Genomic DNA, 23803 nt, shown 5'->3' with positions numbered 1-23803 from the left:
AATTTTCATGAAAATCTATAGTATTCGAGAAAAAAATTTGTAAAGTTTTAGATAAATATTTTCACTTCGGCCGCCATTTTGTTTATACGAAAAATTTTCATATCCGGAGAACCATAGTAACTTGTAGTTAAAACCTCGAGGCCGCGATCTATAAGGGTTTTAGGCATTAAAAAAAATGCTTAGGGAACGAAAAGTCGATTTTTAAAAAAAATTAAATCAGAAAATCATGTTTTTTTTATTTATTTTTGATTTTTATTTATTTTTGACCGTAAAAGTTTTTCAGCGACAATTTTAACCAGCATCATTGGAAAGATGACACTCGAAAACATAAGAAACAATGGTTCCTGAATTTTTTCCACGAGAATTCATGACATGAGAATAGTTCAAACTCAGGTCTCGAAAAATCGCCCTGTGAGCGTTAATGGGTTAATGTTTTGCTCTGACGAAGCTCCACTAATTTTTATTTAAAAAAAATTCTGATCCAGTCATTTTGAAGCTTTCTCCAAAAGACTTCTTTCTGGCTTCCTTAATTTTTTTCAGGTATGTTTTTACGAATATTAAAACGAGTAAGAAACTTCAGAAATTATTGCACTTGTTCATTTTTGTTCAATCGGCTTCAGTTTTTTCAATATTAGTGATAGAATAATTCTGTCAAAAGAATCTGAAAGAACTTGAAATACGAGGTGTGCTCAAAAAGTAAGGTCACTTTTCAAATTTCACGGGCAACGTACTTTCGATTATCGATTTTTTTTTGTTATGTTGGTACACTCTTCCCGAACATCTGTACCAAGTTTCAAATGTATAGCATTTTTTGTTTGGTTGTGAGAGGCGTAAAGGTTATAAGTGTTTTGCGTGCTCGCCGATTTCTTGCTATCTAAAAATATGGATCAAAGGATTTGCATCAAATTTTGTGTAAAAAATAAAATAAAGTGCTCCGAAACACTTGAAATGTTGACGGTGACATACGGTGAAACTGTTCTGAGTAAAAAAAATGTTTACAAGTGGTATAAACTCTTCCAAGATGGCCGGGAAGATGCCAATGACGAGCCTCGCTCTGGACGCCCAAGCACGTCAACAACTGATGAAAACGTTCAAGCAGTGAAGAAAATTGTTCTGGAAAATCGTCGAATCACTATCAGAGAAGTTGCTGAGGATGTTGGTATATCGCTTGGCTCGTGCCATGAAATTTTTTCTAACGTTTTGGGCATGAGACGTGTGTCAGCGGAGTTTGTTCCGAAATTGCTAAATTTTGACCAAAAGAACCGTCGCATGAGCATCGCTCAAGAACTGTTGAATGATGTCAACGACGACCCAGATTTACTCAAAAGGGCTCATAACTAGTGACGAATCATGGGTATATGGTTATGATATCGAAACCAAAGTCCAATCGTCCCAATGGAAGAGCTCAGATGAGCCAAGACCGAAAAAAGCACGCCAAGTTCCATCAAATGTCAAAGTTTTGCTCACTGTTTTCTTCGATTACCATGGCGTGGTGCATCAGGAGTTCTTACCATATGGACATACGGTCAATAAACAGTATTATCTTGAAGTTATGCGCCGTTTGCGAGAAGCAATACGAAGAAAACGCCCAGAATTGTGGAAAAACAATTCATGGCTTTTGCATCACGATAATGCCCCTGCTCACTTATCTTTGCTTGTGAGAGATTTTTTGGCCAAAAACAATACCACAATCTTGCCTCAGCCACCATATTCACCGGATTTGGCCCCATGTGACTTTTTCTTGTTCCCAAAACTAAAGAGACCTATGAAAGGACGGAGATTTGCAACGATTGAAGAGATAAAGACTGCATCGCTGGAAGAGCTCAAGGCTATACCGAAAAGTGCTTATGAGAAGTGCTTTGAGGATTGAAAAAACCGTTAGCATAAGTGTATTCTATCTGAGGGGGATTACTTTGAAGGGGACAACATAAATATTGATAAATAAATAAATATTTTTTCTTAAAAATACAAAGTCACCTTACTTTTTGAACACACCTCGTATACTATTTGAAACTATTTTTAAAAAAATTATCTCCTCAATTTATAGCAAAGTTTTAAGCTCGTAAAGTTACCGATTTTATACTTTGTAACAGGGAAGGTTATCTGAAAAAAAATGGAAAATTTATTTAAGAACAAAACTCCCACAATGCAGAGCTAACCGCCGCTCCGTTAAACACGTATGATTGTACGTGTATTCGCCTTTACATCAGATGATTTCGCTTAATTGTCTTTTATCGAACGGAGTTAAACTCACCTTAAGTCACGTGCCTTGTGACACTCGATGAATCTTAGGTGTGGGCGACTTTACGCCTAATCCACTTAATCCCCTAGACGTAATCGGATTAAAACCGAAGTCTTTTACAAATCGCTTAAGCTACTGGGAAAATGAAATGACGTAATCGGCGAATAAATTTGACTAACTTTAATTAATAAAAATAACTACAGTCTTTATTGGGCCGAAAGACTAACGCTTGCGAATAGGATTTTACAATGAATACTATTCGGTAAGAGGGAGAGAGAGAGAGAGAGAGAGTGAGAGAGAGAGTGAAGATTCGAATTTTCCCGCGAACTAACGCTCAGAGCGAATACAAAAAAAAATCGCTATCACGATTGACAAAATACCGGATGTATTTTGTCACGCAATAATGACTAGAAGTGCACCTACCCTGCGGTGCAATTACGGTGATCAGCCGTAATTGTTGATGAAATATATCAACTGCTGCTGCCCTGCTATTTATCAGCTGCGCTGCCTCGATCTGCCTCTATCAGCTTTTATACTGCTTCTGCAGTGCTGCTGTTAATTGTCACGGAAATGCCGTTGCACTCACGCACGTAATTGTCCCAAGAAAACTTTATATCGGCGAAATAAAGTGCAAAACACAAATCGGCGGTAAAGTCGCGCCCCCTTTCTCTCTTAATTGTTCGTACTAACGCGCGAGTTACCGAATCGTGAACGGATCGATTAATTGAATCGACTACCGTTCCAGCCCCCTCCAAGTCCTGACTACCCGGGCAGGACGAATACCCGCGATTCGTGTCCATCAGGAACCCGAAAAGAAAAGAAGGAAAGGAATCAAATAAACATAAACTTTCCTTCTTTAACATAGCTACAAGGGTGGATTGATAAGTTTCCGGCCTGACCAAGAGATGGCACCATTCGGCCTACCTTGAGGTGGCGTTCTATAGTACCATCCTTAGATACCTTGTAGCTATAGTTTCAGCCCGATCGCCATGTTAGTTTAGGTTTGAGAGCATACTGAACAAGGCGCCTCTGTGTTTTTCTTAAAAATGGAAAATCTGGAAAATCGTGCTGTCATCAAATACTTCTATTTGAAGGGGTTAAAGCCGAAGGAAATCAAAGAAGAGATGGACTCGAAAAAATCCATCAAATAATTCTGGAAGACCGCAGATTAAAAGTACGTGAGATAGCTGAGATCTGTAAGATGTCATATGAACGTGTGCAAAATATTTTCACCAATATTTGCATATGGAAAAGCTCTGTGCAAGATGGGTGCCGCGTTTACTAACAGTCGACCAAAAATTGATTCGAAAAAACATTTCTACCGCCAATTTGGCGTTGTATAAGCATAATTCAAGCGAATTTTTGCGTCGATTCGTAACCGTTGACGAAACTTGGGTCCACCACTACACTTCTAAAACCAAAGAATAGTCTAAACAGTGGATTGGACCAGGGGAACCAACTCCAAAGAAGGCAAAAACAATTTTTTCGGCGAACAAGGTTATGGCTACTGTTTTTTGGGATGAAAGAGGTATTATATACATTGATTACCTTGAAAAGGGTAAAACTATCACTGATCAATACTACGCAGACTTATTGCAACGTTTGAGCCACGAGGTGAAAATTAAACGACCTCATCTGACGAAGAAAAGAATCTTGTTTCATCACGATAACGCACCAGCACACAAGTCAATCGTTGCGATGGCTAAAATCAACGATCTGAAGTTTGAATTGATGCCGCACCCTCCCTACTCTCCAGACCTAGCCCCGAGTGACTATTATCTGTTTCCTAACCTCAAAAAATGGCTTGGCGGTAAAAGATTTGCGGACAATAAAGAAGTTATCGAACCTGTAAATGGGTATTTTGAGGAGCTTGACGAATCAGTCTATAGAGATGACATTACTAGACTAGAACACCGCTATGAGAAATGTATCAGCCTTGGAGGAGATTCTGTTGAGAAATAAAAAAAAAAAATTTCTAAAAACGTTGTTTTTCTTAGTTAGGCCGGAAACTTATCAATCTACCCTCGTATTTTATTAGCCCTCCAGGGCCTACATCATTTTTTGGCTACACCTGGCACTCGATGTTTCGGATAGCGCCAGTTTGTAGCTTTCTTCGGGCACCGCTGGGAGTTGGACACTCCAGGCTCCCTATATATGTCGCAGCCCCTTAACTGCCATCTGGATTGAACAGACTCCCGATCTTAAATAGTTTGCTCAGCAGACCGAGGGGACTGTTGGTTGCTAACTCCCTGAGAGGCGATTATGGTGACGCCTCCCACCGTGGAGGTCGCACGTCCATCTTGCGACCTGACCACGATTGTAATATCGGGAGCCACACGCCCGTCCACATGGACCGTGAGCATTGGTCCAGCTCCAGTGGCTCCCGGGGCTCTCTTTTCCTGAGCCGGCACCGGGAGCACTGTGGGGGACTTCTGTCCATTGTCCATCCGCAGCAGAGCCTCTCCGTAGGCCCTCTGGCGCTGAGCCATCTCTGCCCACTCCCCGAGCAGTTCTTATGCACCCTGGCGGTTCATGCTCCTGCACCTGAGACTGTAGATCTTTGACGAACCGCCAGGCACTTTCCACCTCGTTAATCTCCAGACATACGTGTCTGAAGTCAAGGAGGAGAGTAGGCTGCTCCGGGATACGGGGGTGGTTGCAGACCCAGGGCGATGCCCCACAGGTTTCCCTGGGTCCTGGGCACTGGCTCGCACTGTCCGACGTCTGGGGTACGCCGGACTTGAGGGCCTGCTCCCCCTGGTCCACGATGGAGTTGGGACGCTTGACCTCTTCTTGGTCCTCCGTTTGGGTGCAAGCGTCCCGGGAAGCCTTCTTCGGGGCGACCCACGATGCGTCCCGGAGAACGTCCGCCACCGAAGCGTTGTGGCGCTCCTTTAAGGTGGTCCCCTCTAATTGGACCCTGCCGAAGCTCCGCAGATCTTCTATCAACTGCGTCGCATCAGGGCCCAGCTGCAGATTCAATAACATCTGCGTGACCACCTCGAAGGTTTCCTCTTCAACGACGATTCTCCGGTTCATCTGAAACATCCAAAACAAAAAATCTCGGATGAAACTTCCTGCGCGAAGAAAAACCCTATTAAACGCCGCATCCCACCGAGTTATGTACTATATTCCTTCACAATTCTTTGCGGGAACTTCCTGACCCTCGTTGGTTACCTTTCGGGTTTATCGGCCCAACCGTCCTTTACACGACTGGCACGGTCTTTCGAGGTCTACCTCTCCCTCTAGATTCCTTTAACGAAGAGTTGTTGCCTCTTTCTTGGTCGGGGCAGATACCGGTAAATCCGACGTCTCGGTGGGATCATTATCTATGGCCATGGGGGCTGCTAATTCGTTTCGCTCGCTTGATAAATCACTCCCCGCATCTTTGCACGTATTCGCGGAATCGTTCATCTCCGACGGCTGTTCGTTTTGCGGCTCGTGAGGATCGATGACTTCCTCGTTTTCCTCATCACCACCTGGACCGTAGGACGGCTTAAGGTCTTTGGCATGGAAGAGCCCGAGCAGTATCTTCAGCTGATTGCCTAGTCTGTACGTGTTGGAACCACGAACCTCTTCAATCACGTACGGACCGGCATATTTCGGCGCCAATTTGGCTGAAATGCCTTGAGCAGCCGAAGAGAGAATCCTATTCCTCTTTCAAACCCAATCTCCGACCTTAAACTCGGGTTGCCGTCTCTTCCGGTCATAATAAGCCGCCTAACGCGTAGCTTCCTCCTTTGACTTGGAGCTGGCCCTCTCCCATAAATTAGGGAGCTTCTCCATATGTTCAGCCCAATCTACCACAGCTTAACCCTCCGAACTTTCAAGGGCCTGCTGATCTTGGGTTCTTCTAAACGTCAAAGGAGGTACCGGCTGACGCCCAAACATGAGCATCGCAGGACTATAGCCAGTAGCGCTATGAGTTGCCGAGTTCAACGGGAAGTTGAACTATGACAGGTGTTCGTCCCAGCTCTTATGATCACGGCTTACGTAAGACGTGATCATGGTTTTGAGAGTCCTGTTTACTCGCTCTGTGGAATTCGCTTGGAGATGATACACGAGAGTCAAGGCGCGCTGGATGCCGTTCATCTGGAGGTATGAATCGACCTCCTGATTCTTGATTTCCGTTCCATTATCCGACAAGAATACCACTGTCGCGCCAAACCTAGTGACAATCCTCTCGTATAATTCCTTTGCGATTGTCCTCCCATTAGCTTTACATATTGCAACGCACTCTACCCAGCGAGTAAATAAGTCTACAAAGACTAAGATATACTCAAAACCTCGAGAGCTTTTGGGAAATGGACCAGTGATATCACCTGCCACCACCTGCCAGGGTCGTGACACTTGTCGACGACCCATCAGCCCGCAAGGTGCTCTTTGTTCCACCTTGCATTGCTGACATACCGGGCACATCTTTACGTACTCCCTGACCTGATCATACATCTTAGGCCAGTAGTACAAGCGCCTAACCCTGGAGAACGTACGCTCTCGTCCTTGATGTCGTGCCGTAGGAGCATCATGGACCTCCTGGAGCACCTGGTGCCTTTTCTCTCTAAGCACTGCAAGCTTCCACGCTTCGTCGTTGTCGATGGACCCTTCACCGTCCTCATCAGGCTGATAGTGATACAGCCTCTCTCCCACTACCTTCCAAGTAGGGTGAGAGTGTGGGTCTTGGCATACTTCCTGGTAATGTTGCAAACACCAGGCGTCAGTGGCTGCCGGCCGACTATTTATGGCACTCACTTCAATCCCCTCCTCCTCATAGGCGCTAGACAATGCGTTGAAACCACATTGAGATCCTCCCTTCGATATTCAATATCAAAGACATTACCTTGCAATGCTAGCGCCCATCGCGCTAGTCTTCCCGTGGGATTTCTCATATTGTGGAGCCATTTCAGGCAACTATGAACAGTGATGACCCTGAAATGATGCCCTTCAATGTACGGTCGGAACTTTCTTATAGTCCATACCATTGCCAAGCACTCTTTCTCGGAGAACCTGCTCTTTCCCGTTGACGACCCGCAGCGAGAGGTCGAATCTACTGGGAGCGCGAAGATGACCTCTTCTCTTCTTGCCGTTTCCCTTGTTGCAGTCTGGGCAGAATTTACGGCTAAATCCCAGTTTGCCACAAGTGGTTCACTGGAGAGGCTTGGTGAAGTCGATCTCCCGCCTCTGTCCCACTCGCTGCTCGCCAGGAGACCTGGGAGAAGGACAATTTTTCCTTTCCCCACGCCATCGGCTTTTACGCTGTTCTGGAGGGCTGTCTTGTTTTTCTTTGGCTAACTTGCGTAACATCCGCTCGATGCCCTCCAGACGCTCCTCCATCGTCTTATCAGAAGTGGAAGCTTGCGTGGCCTATACCGTCGCTTGTTCGGTAGGCCTCCTGGCAGGATTCTCCACGCCCTGTCGGCGCTGCGGATCTCCCTCCTTCTTCGCGCGCACCTTGCCTTCGCTAGCCATTGCAGCGGTTTGGAATTTACTACCAGCAGTTCTTTTGCTTGGCTGGTAGGCGTGCTGAGGGAAGATCGTCGAGTTGTGGTCTGCGAATACACGCGGACGACGACCGTAGGATAAGGTGTTTTGTACTTCGGTCGTCCTCCTATTGAATTCGCGTATCGACGTGAACTCGCTCCGATGCAGCTGAATTTGGATGTTTGGAAGGTTTGCATGGAGTGAGTCTAGTAACCTCTCCAAGGGCATTGGTGGCTCCAGTCTCTTAACAAGAGCCACCAGGTTGGATACATAATCTCGCACTAATTCGTCCTCACCCTGGAATCAATTCTGGGCTTCCTTCAACAGCCTTTGTTGCTGTTACGTACTTGTGCCGAACCAATCCCGGGCGACAGCGACGAATTCTGCATAACTGAGCCATTGGTACTTATTGTTATCGTACCAGGTCCTCGCGTTACCTTCGAGGATCTCTGATACGGAACAAAGCACTTCGTCATCAGTTAGTCCTGCGCCCACGCGCAGATCTTTCAACATTGACAGAAACGTATCTATGCTCTGTGCCCTACTGCCGCTTCGTAATTTATGCACCATTTTCAACGAAAAAAAATTCTAAAAAATTATTTAAGAAAATTTAAGTTATATATATGTGTATATATATATACACAGATTTTGTTTTCAGGGGTTGCGACCCCCTCCGTCATCTATAGACAAACTGTGTTTTCAAATATATTGTTACCAATTTTTTTAAGGAAAAACAATGTTTATAAAATTCCATACAAAATCTTATGACACTCTAGTTATTATTTCTTGAGTAACCTCACTGCGTGCATGAAGAATCAGCCCAAATAATGTTCTATCACTAATTATTTTAAAGGGGAAGGTACGGAAGGTGCATTCGCTCCACCGTGGAAGGCGCCGATGGGTTCTCGTCACCCGACAATCTCGATAACCACAATTATTGAAGACCGAGAGAAAGGTCAGGAATTATCAGAATTAATGTTTCTTTCTATCGTTCTTTCTTCATTCACACTTAGCTTCCGGTTTACAATGCCCCCGATGCGGTATTACGTATTGGAAGGAAAGGTCGCGCAAGCTTATCTCCGTGCAAGTAGATGCACCGGAGACAAGGCATCACCTCGCAATCACTCGTAAATTGGCCCGGCAGGCGCTGTGCGATTCAAGTCGACTCATATCCACTCATCCGCGTTCCGTTGGTTTTCGCCGAGAGAGAGAAACGAAGGGCGCACGAAAGACGAGATGGTACCTGACCTGAGGGCGGGGGCGTCGCTAAAGATCTGGCAAGTTGCTGTTGTTGCCCTGCTACTCGTCGACGTCTTAGTTGTTGGTGTTGCTCGACTCCTTAATCGTAGTTCATGGCTCCTGGTAGTGGAGGTGGTCGTTGTTTGTCGTAGCCTTCCTCAACGCTTCTAATTCTGCATGTTTCCCGGCAAAAGAAAGACAAATGGCCGCAAACATCCCTTTTGTGGTATCTTGACGCCTCACTCATGATTATCTTTTCTATCACTCGTATAATGCGTCGCGACACTGGTCAGACCAGTACTATTCGCGTACCCTCGCTTTTGGTGGTATCTCTCTCGCCCCTCCCTATAACCCTCAATAACGGCCGAGTGCCGCCGGCTACGCACACATGTGCGGATAATATCAGGTGACACCACTCCTTTCTCTCTCTCGATCAGGAGTTATACCTGAAACAAACCCACATCAAGCGTCGATACTCGGTTTGAACGACCAAGACACTGATTTCAACGATCGCTTCACCCATTACAATCTAACAATATAGTATATAGCTTTCGTCATCAAGACTTGCAACCCCTAAGTTGTAGAGTGAATAGAATTTGATATCCTGATATCCTATTATCCCGAACTCCTACATCCCAATTTTCTTAATCCACCAGTAGGTAATCTACCACGCTATAATTCTTAATTTTCTTAACTCAAAATCACGCGAATTTTCAAAGTTTGAAATAGCTATGGTAAATTTTGTTTTTCAATCATAATATGTAACGAATATTACTATTATACCTGATGAAATTCAGTTATTATTGTTATTACTAAAAAATTCATTAGACAAACTGATTTTTCAAAAGTAATATGTTGTGTATATATTTTATGAGGTAGTTTTAGCCGATATGAAAATATTCTCATGAAATAATGTTAATCTTCATTTACATGTGAACCACAACTAATAACGTACATGGTTTGGTAAACTAAAATAAACTGTGGCGTGACCAAAGATACCACCGAATCCAGTTTATGTGATTCAAACTGCAAAATATGTTTTTTTTCACTGATAGTATATACAAAAGTATATTTGGCAATCTATTTCAGACAATATAAAAAAAACCGCTAGAATTAAATTAAATCTTGATATGCCTCGAAACTGCAATCGTCGACGTACGTGGTAAACCAATATCTAACGGTGGAGAAAGCTTTGATATCTTGATTTGATATCGATTTGTGTGGTACTAACTGCAAAATATGTTTTGTTCACTCAAACAAATATAAACTGTAACGAGCGGGCTCGTTAAGAGACAGATGAGCGATTTTTAAAATAGCGCGCCATGCGCAGAAGACCCGCGTAGCGAGAGAGAGAGAGAGAAATAGAAAAAGGCACGCGGGTTCGGAAGTACACGTGAGACCGGCAAGGAGACCGCACGCGATCGAAATCCCTTTGTTTTCTTTATTGAAAAATCGAGCGACGTACCGATTCCGGGGGAGTGAGATCAAGAAATAGTGAAGTGTGAACACTGTGACTGAGGGAGATATTCAGCAGCGATCGGCGTGTGAGGACGACCGAATCGAAGGCCGTCACCCGGACAGGGAGATCCGATCCGTCGCCCATCATCCACGAGGATCGACCCATAGGCCTCCCAACCTCGGCAACCCTGGGCGACGACCTTCGCATAATTAGACCCGGGAATTAAGGCGTAGCTGTCTGCAGCAGCATTCACCCGCGTAAGTTATCCGTTTCTTTTCGATATTGTGAGCGGGAATTCCGGGAAGCGAGCGCATGTAAACAGCATCGGCTGCGTGTCATTCAGAGTTGTATTTTCCGTCTCTCTCTCACGCGTTCGTACAATTAGGCTGCGTATCGCGAATCTCTCGGCCAGCGTAAATAGTACGCTGATGTGGATATAAGCAGTAAATAAATTCGGCAGAGATCTACTAAATAAGGCGGCATATTCATTCGATAATCCCGAATATTCTCTACGTTCCCTTTTCCTTCGCACCGTTTTCTAGGAACCTTCGACCATTGCTTTCCTTTATTATTTCGTGCTTTCGCGCCCGTTTTCAGGTTGCGCGACAAGCACAGAGCTAGTCAGAAGAGGAAAATAACGAACGAAGGTAGTACATAGATCTTGTTAACGGACGACGATTTATGACACTTAATAAGTCAACAACCGTTACAAAACATATTAGATCAGCGTACTTCGGTAGATTACTAATAGAACTTTACTTTATATAGTGTTATGTTTTTGAATATCAACATTGCGTCGAATGGTAATAAGAATTCGCAGCGTTATTCAAAGTTTATTGAAAACATTCCACATAAGTGCAACCGTAGAAACTATGCCTATATTGAATGACGTAGAGAAGCAGCTACATGATTATGTTGAAGATATATTGAAAAAAACATTAAAACGAATTAAGACGTTGAATTTGAGACTTATGTTTCCTGAATGATGATTTCGATATTAATCAAGAAATAACTGACGATGAATCTGAAGAAATATACGTACGTAAATAATATATTTACGATGCTACATAATCTAGAATATGTCAAAAAACATTGTTTTTTGCACTGTTAGGTTAGGATATCTCAAAACCCTGACGTGATTGAACAATTCTAAGGCCTGATTTGGATTTAATGCCCCAAAATCATTCGAAAATACTATCGCGTACGGTCGCGTGTGATACAGAAAATGACCTATTATTTGTATACCTGTGTTGTTATTGCAGTATCTTCGTGTGTTTTACCATCGAGATGATTGATGTACGGTAGATTTTTTATATAGTTTTTGTGAGTGAAATGAATTTCAAATATTAGCGTTATATCATCATCATTTATTATAAGGAATGGTTTTAATTCAAGGCTCCTTTGAGCTAAGCCGTTAGCGTTGCAAATTTCTATGTTTATTCCAGTTTTCATTTGATTTTATTTATTATCGTGATGAGCAGATTGAGCATTGTGTTTATTCTTTGCAACAATTGAGTTGTGACGAGAGCAAGCGTTGCGCTTGTATTTTTCCCCAATTCCCCCCCTCTCTCTCGGTAAAGCACGGTGACCAGCGTTAGACGCATTTAAGAATGCGCCTAATGCATGATCTTTGTTTCAGCCGACGGAGATTGTCGAGTGAAGCCGAGCCGGCCCGAAGCTGTTACGCTAACGACAGAGTATAGAGGTGTTAGAAAGAGAGAGAGAGAGAGAGAGAGAGAGAGAGAGAGAGAGAGAGAGAGAGAGAGAGAGAGAGAGAGAGAGAGTTAGGGGCGTACGTGCCCCACGCAGGATTAGGCAGGCGTGCGTCGCGAACCAATTAGCGCTGATCGCGCGCCGTCTAATAAGTAGGTCAAGTGAGGAGAGAAAGAACGAGGACGAAGCTGTCGATAGCGGAAGAAAAAACGAGCGACAGATGGTAGTGAGTCGAGCGGCCAGTCAGAAGGTTTTTCAGCCGATCGGAAGTACAGACGATAGTGAGTCGAGTAGTCAGTCAGAAGGTTTCCATTAAGGCGGTATAGACGGTCAGCGGTGAAGAGTCGAAAGTGCAGTAGAGGACAAAGAGTCAACCAAACGCACACGCCACCAAGGAGCCGAGAAAGACCGAGAGGAAAGAGGACGACTGCCTTGTTCCAGCATTTGCTCGGGACGCTACTCGGAGAAGCTGGCAGGAGTTGCCCAGCGACGGTTAGCAACATCGTGCGCAGGACGCAGCCAGGCCTCCCTTTCCTGTGTTGAAGGTCAAGTCTCGCAAGCTAATTTCTCTCTCTCTCTCTCTTTCTCTCTCTCTCTCTTCAGCGGTATGGCACAGCGCGTAATTGTAAGCGTCAGGTAGGCAGCAAGGCATGCATACGCCGGCTACCTGCCCTAATTACGGTCGGCGTCATAAATTGTTCAAATAGAAGATCATCCAGGCGATCCCTCGCCGGGCGGCTTTCTCTTTTAGTTAAGTAGGCTAAGATGGTTCGTCATCAAGGCGATCATCTGCCGGGCGACGCGTGCTGTATATTGTTTAGATTTGTAAGCGCGATAAGTTAGTTAATTTGTTCTTTGTTCTCTATTACAATAGGTGTTAAGAACACCGTTGTGTTCTATAATGTTAAGACGTGTTAGCAACACCGTTGTGCTAAGATTAGGCTAAGATTTGTAAAAATTGTTATAAGTACAATAATGCGGTTTGTTCTTTTGTGGTTGTTCATGTACGGTTTTGAAGTTTAAGTATAATTTGACTTTGATTTGATTAGAATTAAATTTGTTTTAAATGCGAATTTTAGTTGTGTCTATAATTCCCTAATCACTTTCATTTCTTTACCTTTCCCCCCTTCCCACCTCGATTGCTATGAGCGAGTGCGCCTCACTTGCCCACCTTAAAAATTGATAAGTAACGAGCTTTCGTTATAGAGTTATCATATATTCCAAATGCTACTCTCAATTAAGTCTGGGATTTGTTTTTTGAATGCTTCTGTAACTTTGTAAACATTACCGTTTGCTACCTGTGCATATGTAATGTTTGGTCTAAGGGTATTTTCCATATTTTTTTATTTTGATCTTCATGTCGGAAATAGTTTTAGCTGCAGAATTTTTCTTGCGCTGTATCCTTTGCTATATTTTCATCGTAGTATACACATTTGATATTTTTTATTTTGGTTTGTATTGAACAGTTTATGGTAAAATGATTCTTTATATACATATTTTGTACATCCCACGCAAATAGACAATAGTTTTTCGTATGACTGTATTCCTGGCAACGCATGCATTCGAGAATATTTCTATTTTTACGCGTAGGCTCGAAGCTAATAATTTTGTTCATTAATTCATTCATGCCAATATATTTCCTTGTTTTTATCATTTGTTTTTAGTTCAATGAAAAAATAGGTAATGGCTGCTTTATTATTCTATGTTTAATATTTGGAATTCGAATTATGGTATGGTTACATGATTCCATTTTTCTTTCAAGTTCTTTTATATCAACCGACGGGTAAATATTTTTAAGTACTCGTACCGTTTGTATGGTTTATTATATTTTTATTTGAAATGTTAAAAAAGTTGGTGTTTTTTTTACACTTATTAAATTATTGTTAGATTTAAAAACGAATTTAAAAACGAATAAATGTAATAATATAACACTACCGTAAATATTATATAAATGTTTATTTTTATAAAATCTGTACCATGCAACTGTAGTCGATTCAAACAATCGATACGTTCGTGATCCGGCAACACTCGAAGCACTAGAGCAAACGGTTAAGAGAAAGAGAGAGAGGGAGCGCGCGCGAGTTTTAGTTTTTAGTATAGCCTCAGCTGCTCACCAGAATACCGCCAAATTTTTTCGTGTGTTTCTTTGCCGTTCGACGAATTGAAGTTTTGGTTTACTTTTAGTACGTGTGCATGTGAAGTTGAGGAACGAAAATGAGCAATAACAAAGATAACGACAGAGAAGAGTGGACGAGCAGCAACCGATACGATAGCCAGGAGAGGGCTGCAGCAGCATCGCCCAGGAGCTAAAGTGGTTTGCCGAGAATCGGTTACGGCTGATTACCGTAATCGTACCGCAGGGTAGGTACACCACCTTATTTCAGCACAACGAAATGATTCCGAGCGAAGATTAGTACGTGACCGTTGCCCCTTTCGTATTCGCGCCAAGCGTTGCAGTTCGCGGTAGAATTTTGTATTCTCTCTCTCTCTCTCTCTCTCTCTCTCTCTCTTTCTCTCTCTCTCTCTCTCTCTCTCTTTCTCTCTCTCTCTCTCTCTCTCTCTCTCCCTGGATAAGTGTTAATCTTATACGCGTACGTACTTAAAAAATTAGTAATAAAATATCCTTTACTTACTTAGTAAATCTTTCGGCCCATAAAAAAGACTGTAACTATTAATCCTATAAAAGGTTTGATTTTTATTCGCAGCATTACTTTCTTTCGTTTTCCTTTAATTTAACGGATCCGTTTCCTAAAATCTTTTAAACCGATTTTGTCTGGGGAATAGTGGAAAATAAAGATTAGTCTCCGTACACCTAGGATAATACAAGTGTCATAAGTCAGGTGATTAAAGGTGAGTTCAACTATATTGGAAAGGAGACATTGGAGCGAAATTATCAATCGTAAAGGAGAATACACGTATGCTCATACGTGATTAACAGAGCAGCGGTTAGCTCTGCATCGTAGGAAATTGTTCTTAGACAAACCCTCATTGCAACAGTTAATCAACCCCGTTACAACCAAAAGATTTCAAAAAAAATTACTGATAAATTTTACTACATTTATTAAAAATACTTGCGAACTCTTTCTAAAAAGGTTAGTGAATATTATCTAAAGTGTATATTCAAATATTTCAGAAATATTACTTGTAATATTTCAGAATGGTTTTGGTCTGAAACATTCCTATATTTATATAAATATATGATGAAATATTTCAGAAATATTTCTTGCGATAATTAAGAAATATTTCTTGAAATCTTTCAGATTGTCTTTTTTAGGACATTCCCATATTTTAGAAATATTTCTGTGGGAATCTAGTAGTGACGAGAAGTCTCGATAGAGAATAGTTTTAGATTTACCCAATATAGTGGATATTCTATACCAATAAGGAGGATTGATGTTTTTTCGATGTTTGATCTAGCCGGCCGATTTGAACAAATTTCGTATTAGGAGCACCGTATCAAAAAGTCTTTTAGTTTGTCGAGAGGACATTATCATTACGTAAGAATACCATATAGTCTGATAAATGTGTCAGTTACATTTCAAAGAATGATGGATCCGCTATTAAGAGACTTATTGAATAAGAGAAAGTTAGTTTATCTGGACGATATCATAGTTTAAGCAAAGAGTCTTTACAATTACAAGATGAAAGTCAGGAAATTTTTTCAAAGATTATCTAACGCAGAATTAGTCTTATAACCGGACAAAATAAAATTCTTACGAAGGAAAGTAAAATTTTTAGGTCACGTCGTAAGTGAAAAAGTAGTAGAATCAGGCCCGAAATTAGTGAATAATATAAACATTTTCCCTAAAACTATGAAAGTAAAGAGTATGCGTTCATTTTTAGTCTTTTTTGATATTACAAATGATTTATTCAGAATTATGCGGAAATAGCGAAACTTCTTAGTGATCTGATAAAAAAAGGGCAAGAATTTAAAGAACTTACTCGTAAATATACAAAGGCCAGTCAGGCAATCGCACACCTAAATGCAGAACACACTTAACTAACGCTAGGTCAGTCGATTAATACTAGACCCGAAAACAACGTTGTGTCCGGATTTAGTATACTAGCCGACTGATGGGGAAGCCAAAGTGCGGCAGACTGTACCGACGCCCTTGGGGCAGACCAGCTCGAAAAGGACAGAACTTTTCAACAAATACAATCGGCGCTAGGCAGACTAATCGACATTCTAGAGTATGGATTAAGCATGAATGAACCGCACACCGCGCTGCAAACTACAAGGTGAGACGTATAAACTACGCAACATACGAGGTCTGTTCAAAAAGTATCGCGAATTTTGTATGTTTAAAAAAATTATTTATTTATTCATGAATATCTATTTTATCTCCTTTAAAGTAATCCCCTTCGGATATAATGCACTTGTGCCAACGTTTTTTCCAATCCTCGAAGCACTTAAAAAAATAATTTTTCATGATCTTGTTCAGCTCCTCCTTCGATGCCATGTTTATCTCTTCAATCGTTGCATAGCGTCGTCGTTTCATGGGCCTCTTCAGTTTTGGAAACAGGGAAATGTCACAGGGGATCAAGTCTGGGGAATACGGTGGCTGTCGTACCATTACTGTGTTGTTATTGGCCAGATATTCGCGCACAAGCAACGATGTGTGAGCAGGGGTGTTATCATGGTGTAAAAGCCAGTTTTTGCTCTTCTACAAATCCGGACGTTTCTGGCCGATTGCTTCGCGCAAATTTCGCATAACTTGCAGGTAATATTCTTTATTGACCGTACTACCCTGTGGCAAGAACTCATGATACACTATGCCCCTGTAATTAAAGAAAACTATGAGCAAAATCTTCACGTTCGACCGAACCTGGCCCGCTTTTTTCGGTCTTGGCTCATGCGGCAGCTTCCATGGGTTTCCACATCATAACCATATATCCATGATTCATTATAAGTTATGATCCTCTGGAGCACATTTGGGTCGTCACGGACCGAGTCCAACATCTTCTGAACAATGTTGATGCGATGCTGTTTTTGGTCGAAATTGAGCAGTTTTGGCACGAATTTCGTGGCGTCCCGACTCATGCCCAAATTATTGGTTAAAATCGAATGGCATAAGCCAATCCTCAGAAACTTCTTTAACGGTGATTCGACGATTTGCCCATACTATTTTCTTCAGTTTGTCAATGTTTTCGTCTGTTGTTGACGTGCTCGGGCGCCCGGCACGTTGTTCGTCATTCACATCTTTTCGGCCCTCTGAGAAGATTTTGTACCACCGATAAACATTACTTTGGTCCAAGGTAGCTTCATCATATGCCACAGTCAACATTCGGAATGCGTTCGCGCACTTTATTTTGTTTTTCACACAATATTTGATATAGATTCTTTCATCCATTTTTTAGAATAGGCAAAATTGGAAGACAAGCCAAAACACATCCAAGCAAAACAGCTATCAAAAATCAACGAAACATTCAAAATGGCCGACCTTATCAGCATAAGTAAGGGACATAAGTACCAACATAACGCTACAAAAAAATAAAAAATCAACTTTACGTAGCTCGCAGAAATTTAAAATTCGCGATACTTTTTAAATAGACCTCGTAAATAAGGAAAGTTACAGCCCGGAAGATAAAACGTACTCGTATTAGGATTGAAGATCGCAATAACCGAGTTGCAAGAACTGTATGACTCAAGATCCTTGGCAACCATAATAGGCCAAAACGCGTTATCATTAGTCATAGAACTTGGTACAAAAGTACAAGTGTCGCAAACCAGCATGGTGGGCCTGCCAGACGGACAGAGGCTACCAATACTAGGCCTCGTGCTCTTCCTAATTATAATCGGAGGAACAACTTTGAAACATGCGTGATGATCATGCCAATTATTCCCGACTAATGCATCTTGGGAATAAATTTCTACTAACGATTTCACGCAGCACTGGACCCAGATGACGATACATTATTGTTCAAAAAAACGCAAACGTTCGTGCGCTTGGAAATGGCGAGTATCGTTGCGACCGCAAGCATGTCAGCCTTTGGCATTGCTATAGCAAGTCCAAATAAAAGAAAAGAACTTCACGCGTGGATCAACTGTCAAGCGAGCAGACTCAGCGGAAGACTAGGTTGGGCGACATCGAATACTAAATAAATATAAGTAACACGCGATCCATAAAACAATGATACTACCTCGTGTCGTTTAAAGTCAAGCAGGAGATGATTGCCATAGTAAAACAAATGCTAAAGGACGGCATAATCGAGCCAGCAAACAGTGACTGGTTAAGTCCTATCGTGATTGTGTACAAAAAAGATCAGTCGTATCCCTTATTTATCAACTTTCGTGCCTTGAATATGGTTATCGATTCGAACGCTTATCCCTTGCCCTTCATACAAGACACTTTTCGGAAGTTAAACCGAGGTTCGGACGCAATGTACATCGCCACGATCGACCTCAGCAGTGCATTCCATCAGGTTAAGCTTGCACCAGCGCCAGCGGTGCGTCCACAGGCAGCATTCACCGTGCCACGATTCGGCCACTTCTAGTTCATACGCATGGCCTTCGAGCTAGCATATGCCGTAGCGATCTTTGAAAGACAGACGAATCGAGTGATAGAGCCTGAATTAAGCCCATTTGTTTTCGCATACTTCGACAATATAATCGTAGTATTGTCTAGTTTCGATAAACACCTCCAGAATTCCTATTTTAATAAATACATAAGTCAGAGCTTACCATCAACCTGGATAAATGCGACTTTTACCAGCCCGAAGTCCGCTATCTCGGCTTCGTCGTCGACTACCAGGGCTTGCGGCTTGTCCCAGATCGAATGCATTAATTCACAGACGCTGAATAAGCTGTGCACGTTCTTGGGGATGATATCTTGGTCTAGACATTTTCTTCGAAATCTAATCTCAATTACAGAACCACCAGATTAAGAGTACGTATGGGTGCAAGCACAAGAATCCGCATTCCAACATATGAAAGAAATGATGTCCTCAGCGTCGTGCCTATATCTACCAGGCTCCCATTGAGAATACATACTTGAATCGGATATCAGCTGCACGTTATCGAATACGCTAGTCGCGTATTGACAAAAGTAAAGTAAAAATACTTGTGTGGTATGGAGCATTCGAAAATTGCCACACTACCTCGAAGAATACAAATTTTTCGTGGTCACGGACTACCACAGCTTAAAATAGCTAATGACGCTCAAAAATTCAACTAGACGCCTCGTCCGTTGAGCATCAGATCTCTAAGGTTACAATTTCAAGGTAATATACCGAAACGTCAAGACGATGATGGAGCGCCGGAATGTACTCTCGTCGCAGTGTTATCACATGCCTATAAGGCAGACGAGAGCGAGGCAGCCATGTGCACTCTCGCTTGAGGAGCCGACATGGCCGACGAGTGATATATCGAGAAGATCCGGGAGGTCTAGGAAAACCCGACGACTCTCCTAGGTGGAACATATAGGGTGGGGTGGCATACACTTATCGCTCCGACTACGATTTACTCGATGTAATAGGAGACGACGATGCGTGGAAGCTCCTGGTTCCTAGAGAGAAAAGGGCAGACATGCCTTGAGAGAATGCCATGAAAATCCAATCGCAGGACATCCTAGTTGTGAGAAATCATAAATCAGACTTAGCCGCTCCTACTTTTAGCTCGGAATGTACGTCGACGTACAGGATTACGTCAGGAACTGTGAAATTTCCTAGCAATGCAAGGTAGAATAGGAAACTTGAGAGGCCATGGCATATAGTGGCAGGCAACGTGACTGAGCCATTCCCTCAGAGCTCCTGGTGCTCTGAATACATCCTTGTGCTTGTAAACTTATTTATCTGTTGGGTAGAATGTGTTGCTCTGAGACAAGCGAACATCAAAAACATCATGAAAGCGTTGCACGAACACGAGGCGCACTAAAATATATTCAGTTTCTATTCGCCTTGCAGACTTATGTCGAAAAGTAAGTTGCTACCCGATCAACGTTGATTGCAGATATACAAACGATTGACTTACGCGTGTATGAAACTCTGTAACGAAAAGTATAGAGAGAAAAGACAGAAAGAAAAATAAATTAAATGCGTACAATGCTGTATTGCTAAATGGGAATCGAGTACGAATTAATGAATATAATTAATATTATGCTTGCTCGGTGTTGTAATTAATATTAGCTCGTAGTGACTTTTTCATTCCCAAACCGAAAAAAGTGACTTGCCAGATAACGATTCATCTCGAACGATATCATAACAAAAACAAATGGCTCTTTTGAGGGATTCCCAGAATAATTTTTTTTAGTTGGATTAAGAAAACTTGAAGAACGCCTAAAAAAGTGTATCGAGCTAAATGAATATTATATTAAAAATAAAAAAGAATCTATTCCAAAAAATTGTTTTTCTATCTTTTTCTAAGGACTTATTGACTCGCTTTCGTACTAATACAAGTATTTTAATAATTGAAAACACTTTATTTTTTAATTCAAAAATTCTTAGAACTTGAATAAGATTTTTAAGCTTAGTTTTCGGCAAAAAACCAGTGTCATTCTGATGTCGGTGCTTGTTGACGAATAATTATCCACTCGTTGTGATAACAAAATACCGACAATCTGCATGTTATTGCATGTACTACCATTGTTTTAACTTTTCTCTTTTTTTTCTGCTATTTATTCATTAGGTAAGAGATGTTAATAAAAGTAATTTTTTATGAAATTTTTGTAAAATATTTAATAAAAGAAATCTATATTTCTATCAAAATAACAATTCAGTAAAATATATAATTCCACAATTAAAAATCGAAGAGCCACTATGGTTCTATGGCTTCAACCTTAGATTCTCACGTAGAATGCTAAAGTTTATATCTCGGGTGGGCACTTACGGTTCTAAAGAAGTTTATGTACTATACTCAACATTGAGGCTGTATTAGTTCTAAATTTAACTAAAAATATAGGTTTAGGAATGGAAGAACATAAATTGCAAATCAATAAAAAATAAGATACAAATAGAGACGATGAAAACAGTAATGATATCAGATTAAACAAAATATGTAGAGAATTAAAAATTATATTGATAATTTTATATTTCAATGCTCCATTGTTTTTTTCAGAGGCACTCAAGTTGAAGTAAAAAATAAAAAAGGAAACAGTCCTCTTTGGCTTGCAGCTAATGGTGGTCATCTCAATGTAGTAGATCTACTCTATCACGCAGGAGCAAATATTGATTCTCAAGATAATCGAAAGGTCAGTTTCATTAAATTTTTACATGTTCCAAACGTGTATTTAAGGCTTTATTTTGATATTTGGAATTGCTTATATTTTAGAAAATTAATAATTTTTTATGCTAATTTGTTGAATCATTAGTTATTTTTTAAGAGACGGGTTGGATTTTGTGGTAACTTTTCTTTAATACAGAATTTTTCAGTAGCCTCTGCAATATTCGTTCTTAATAATTTAAATATCATTTTTAGAAAGAAAAATTACCTAGCATCAAGAAAGCTTTATTTTTATATAAAAAAATTATTATTATATCAAGGAATTATTTATGAAAAGTGTAAATGTTTTTATGCGATTTTGAAGTGTTTCATTTTTGCTATTTTCATTTTCTAATAAACTAACTATTTTAATTTTTTTTACGTACGATTAATAATGTCACGGTAATAACAATGGCGTACATTTCTAATTATAAGATAAATAATTTTTCACTTCATTTTAGATGAATCAAGATATTGTGAATTGTATATTTCATAATATTTTATACAAAAGTACATAAACAATTGATATATATGTATTTTTCTCTAACAAGGGAACCACCCCAACCCTCCGCCTCCGATTTTTCTGCAATTAAGATATGTTATAGTTCGTCAAAAAATAAAAGACCCGTATTTTTTTATCGGCGGAAAAAGCTATCTAAGGGATGAAACCCACCCCCAAAAAACAGCCCCAAAAGCAGTTCTATAGCAATATCTTTAGTTGTAATGAATATTTTTTTATGAAACAAAAAAACACAAGATACTTATAAAAAAAATAACAGACACACATCAATTTGGTCCCCGGGGGTTGCAACCCCTACGTTGTATAGAGGAAAAACTGTATTTTTTAGTGTATTTTTCCTTACAAAATCAAAAAATTATGTTAAAAAAATTAAAAAAATGATATTCTAGTAGAAAATGATAAAACAAAATTAACGTGTTTCGGGGTTTTTCCGAGGGTGAACGACCCCTTAATGTTATTAACACAATATAAGCAGTTGTTAATCGCAGATTATGCTGGTTATTTCATGTTCTATGACGCTCAAGAAAGCCAAACACATGTATACTTTTGTTCTGCCGAATAAACTATTTAGAGGGTGAAAGCTATCCCCGAAAGTTACCCCTCAACATCATTTTATAGCGAAATTTACGTATTTAATGCACAGTTTTCGACAAAACAAACTCTAAAGAATTCTTTTAAAAAATTTCAGCTACAGGGGTTGCAACCCTCTAAGTCGTCTGAAAGAAAAGCTATGTTTTCAAATATTTTCTTGCAACATTTTTTCAGAAGAAATGAAGTTTATGAAATTCCGTTTAAAATCTAACACAAAAGTATACAGTATCCATCACCAGGGTTGCTACCCCTTCATTGGAGAGTGAACAGAGCATTCATTTGTTACCCAGATCTCCTACCACCCCGAACCCAATTTCCTTAAACCTCGAGCTGGTTACCCTGCCACGCTCTAACCCCGAACTCCTACATCCGAATTTCATCAACCCTCGAGCTGGTTACTCCGCCACGCTGTAACCCCAAACTCTTAACCCCAATTTCCTTAACTATCGAGCTGGTCACCCTGCCACGCTCTAACCCCGAACTCCTACACCCGAATTTCATCAACCCTCGAGCTGGTTACCCTACCCTTTCCAATTTTCTAGTCCGAAACCCGGTTCTCTGTTATTCATAAACCCAATTTCGACATATTTGTAATATCTCTGAAGAAAAGGACATAGGCGAAATAATTGTAGAAGATAACGTTAAATTAATTTTATTTGTATGTTATATTTACGTTATATTAATTCGTCATTTCATCTGATATTGAGATTACATTTTTTGAATATATAAAGACGATCCGCGCTCATTATCACTGTACATATTGTGAACAATAATTATACTCTATAAATAAATACTGTAGACATATTAATTTCTTGCACGATGCACATTTTATAATTGCTATTTTCTCACAAATCTCGCAGATAGGCTGTTCTGAAATTTCGAAGTAATATTCAACAGGATTGTCGAAAGAATCGGGTTTTTTATCCAAGTACCCACTTTTGTACGAAGCATATTTAAATACGCTTTTGAATCTAGGTGAAGATAATTGATTATGTGTGATAGACTGTAATTTTATAATATTATTCCTCTCATGTAAACTGATGCGAATAAAATAATGGCCTCAAATATTCTTACAAAGTTTTTCCAAAATCGAAAACCGAATACATCCAGTGGTTGAATTTTGCCTGTCGTACCCTTAGGAATTGTCATCAATCGAAAATTTGTATCTGCTGGTGTCACTTCTCTTACAGTTCGTTCACACTGTCCACTCCATGAGTCTAGTAATAAAACTACTGTTTTCCTATAGTTAGGAAAAAATACATGTTGCAACCATGTTTGAAGTAATTCACTTGACAGCTTTCCTGATGCACTTGCTCGCAAAAATATATTAGGTGCATTGAATAGTTTTTTTGAAACAATGGGTCC

General features: G+C 40.7%; 1 protein-coding gene across 1 annotated transcript in view; it reads left to right on the top strand.

Moving 5' to 3' along the window:
• Positions 1–23803, top strand: part of LOC131675175 (uncharacterized) — a 929507-nt gene that overhangs the window by 588011 nt on the left and 317693 nt on the right. The window contains exon 14 of the mRNA XM_058954049.1: positions 21184–21316. Coding sequence (XP_058810032.1) covers positions 21184–21316 — 133 coding nt within the window. The remainder of the gene's footprint in view (positions 1–21183; positions 21317–23803) is intronic.

This window comes from Phymastichus coffea, unplaced genomic scaffold (genome assembly GCF_024137745.1).
Source record: "Phymastichus coffea isolate CEN01 unplaced genomic scaffold, Cenicafe_Pcof_1.1 PCOF00016, whole genome shotgun sequence".
Taxonomy (NCBI): Eukaryota; Metazoa; Arthropoda; class Insecta; order Hymenoptera; family Eulophidae; genus Phymastichus; species Phymastichus coffea.
Note: the sequence above shows the minus strand (reverse complement) of the source record. Positions and strands in the feature narration are given on the sequence as shown.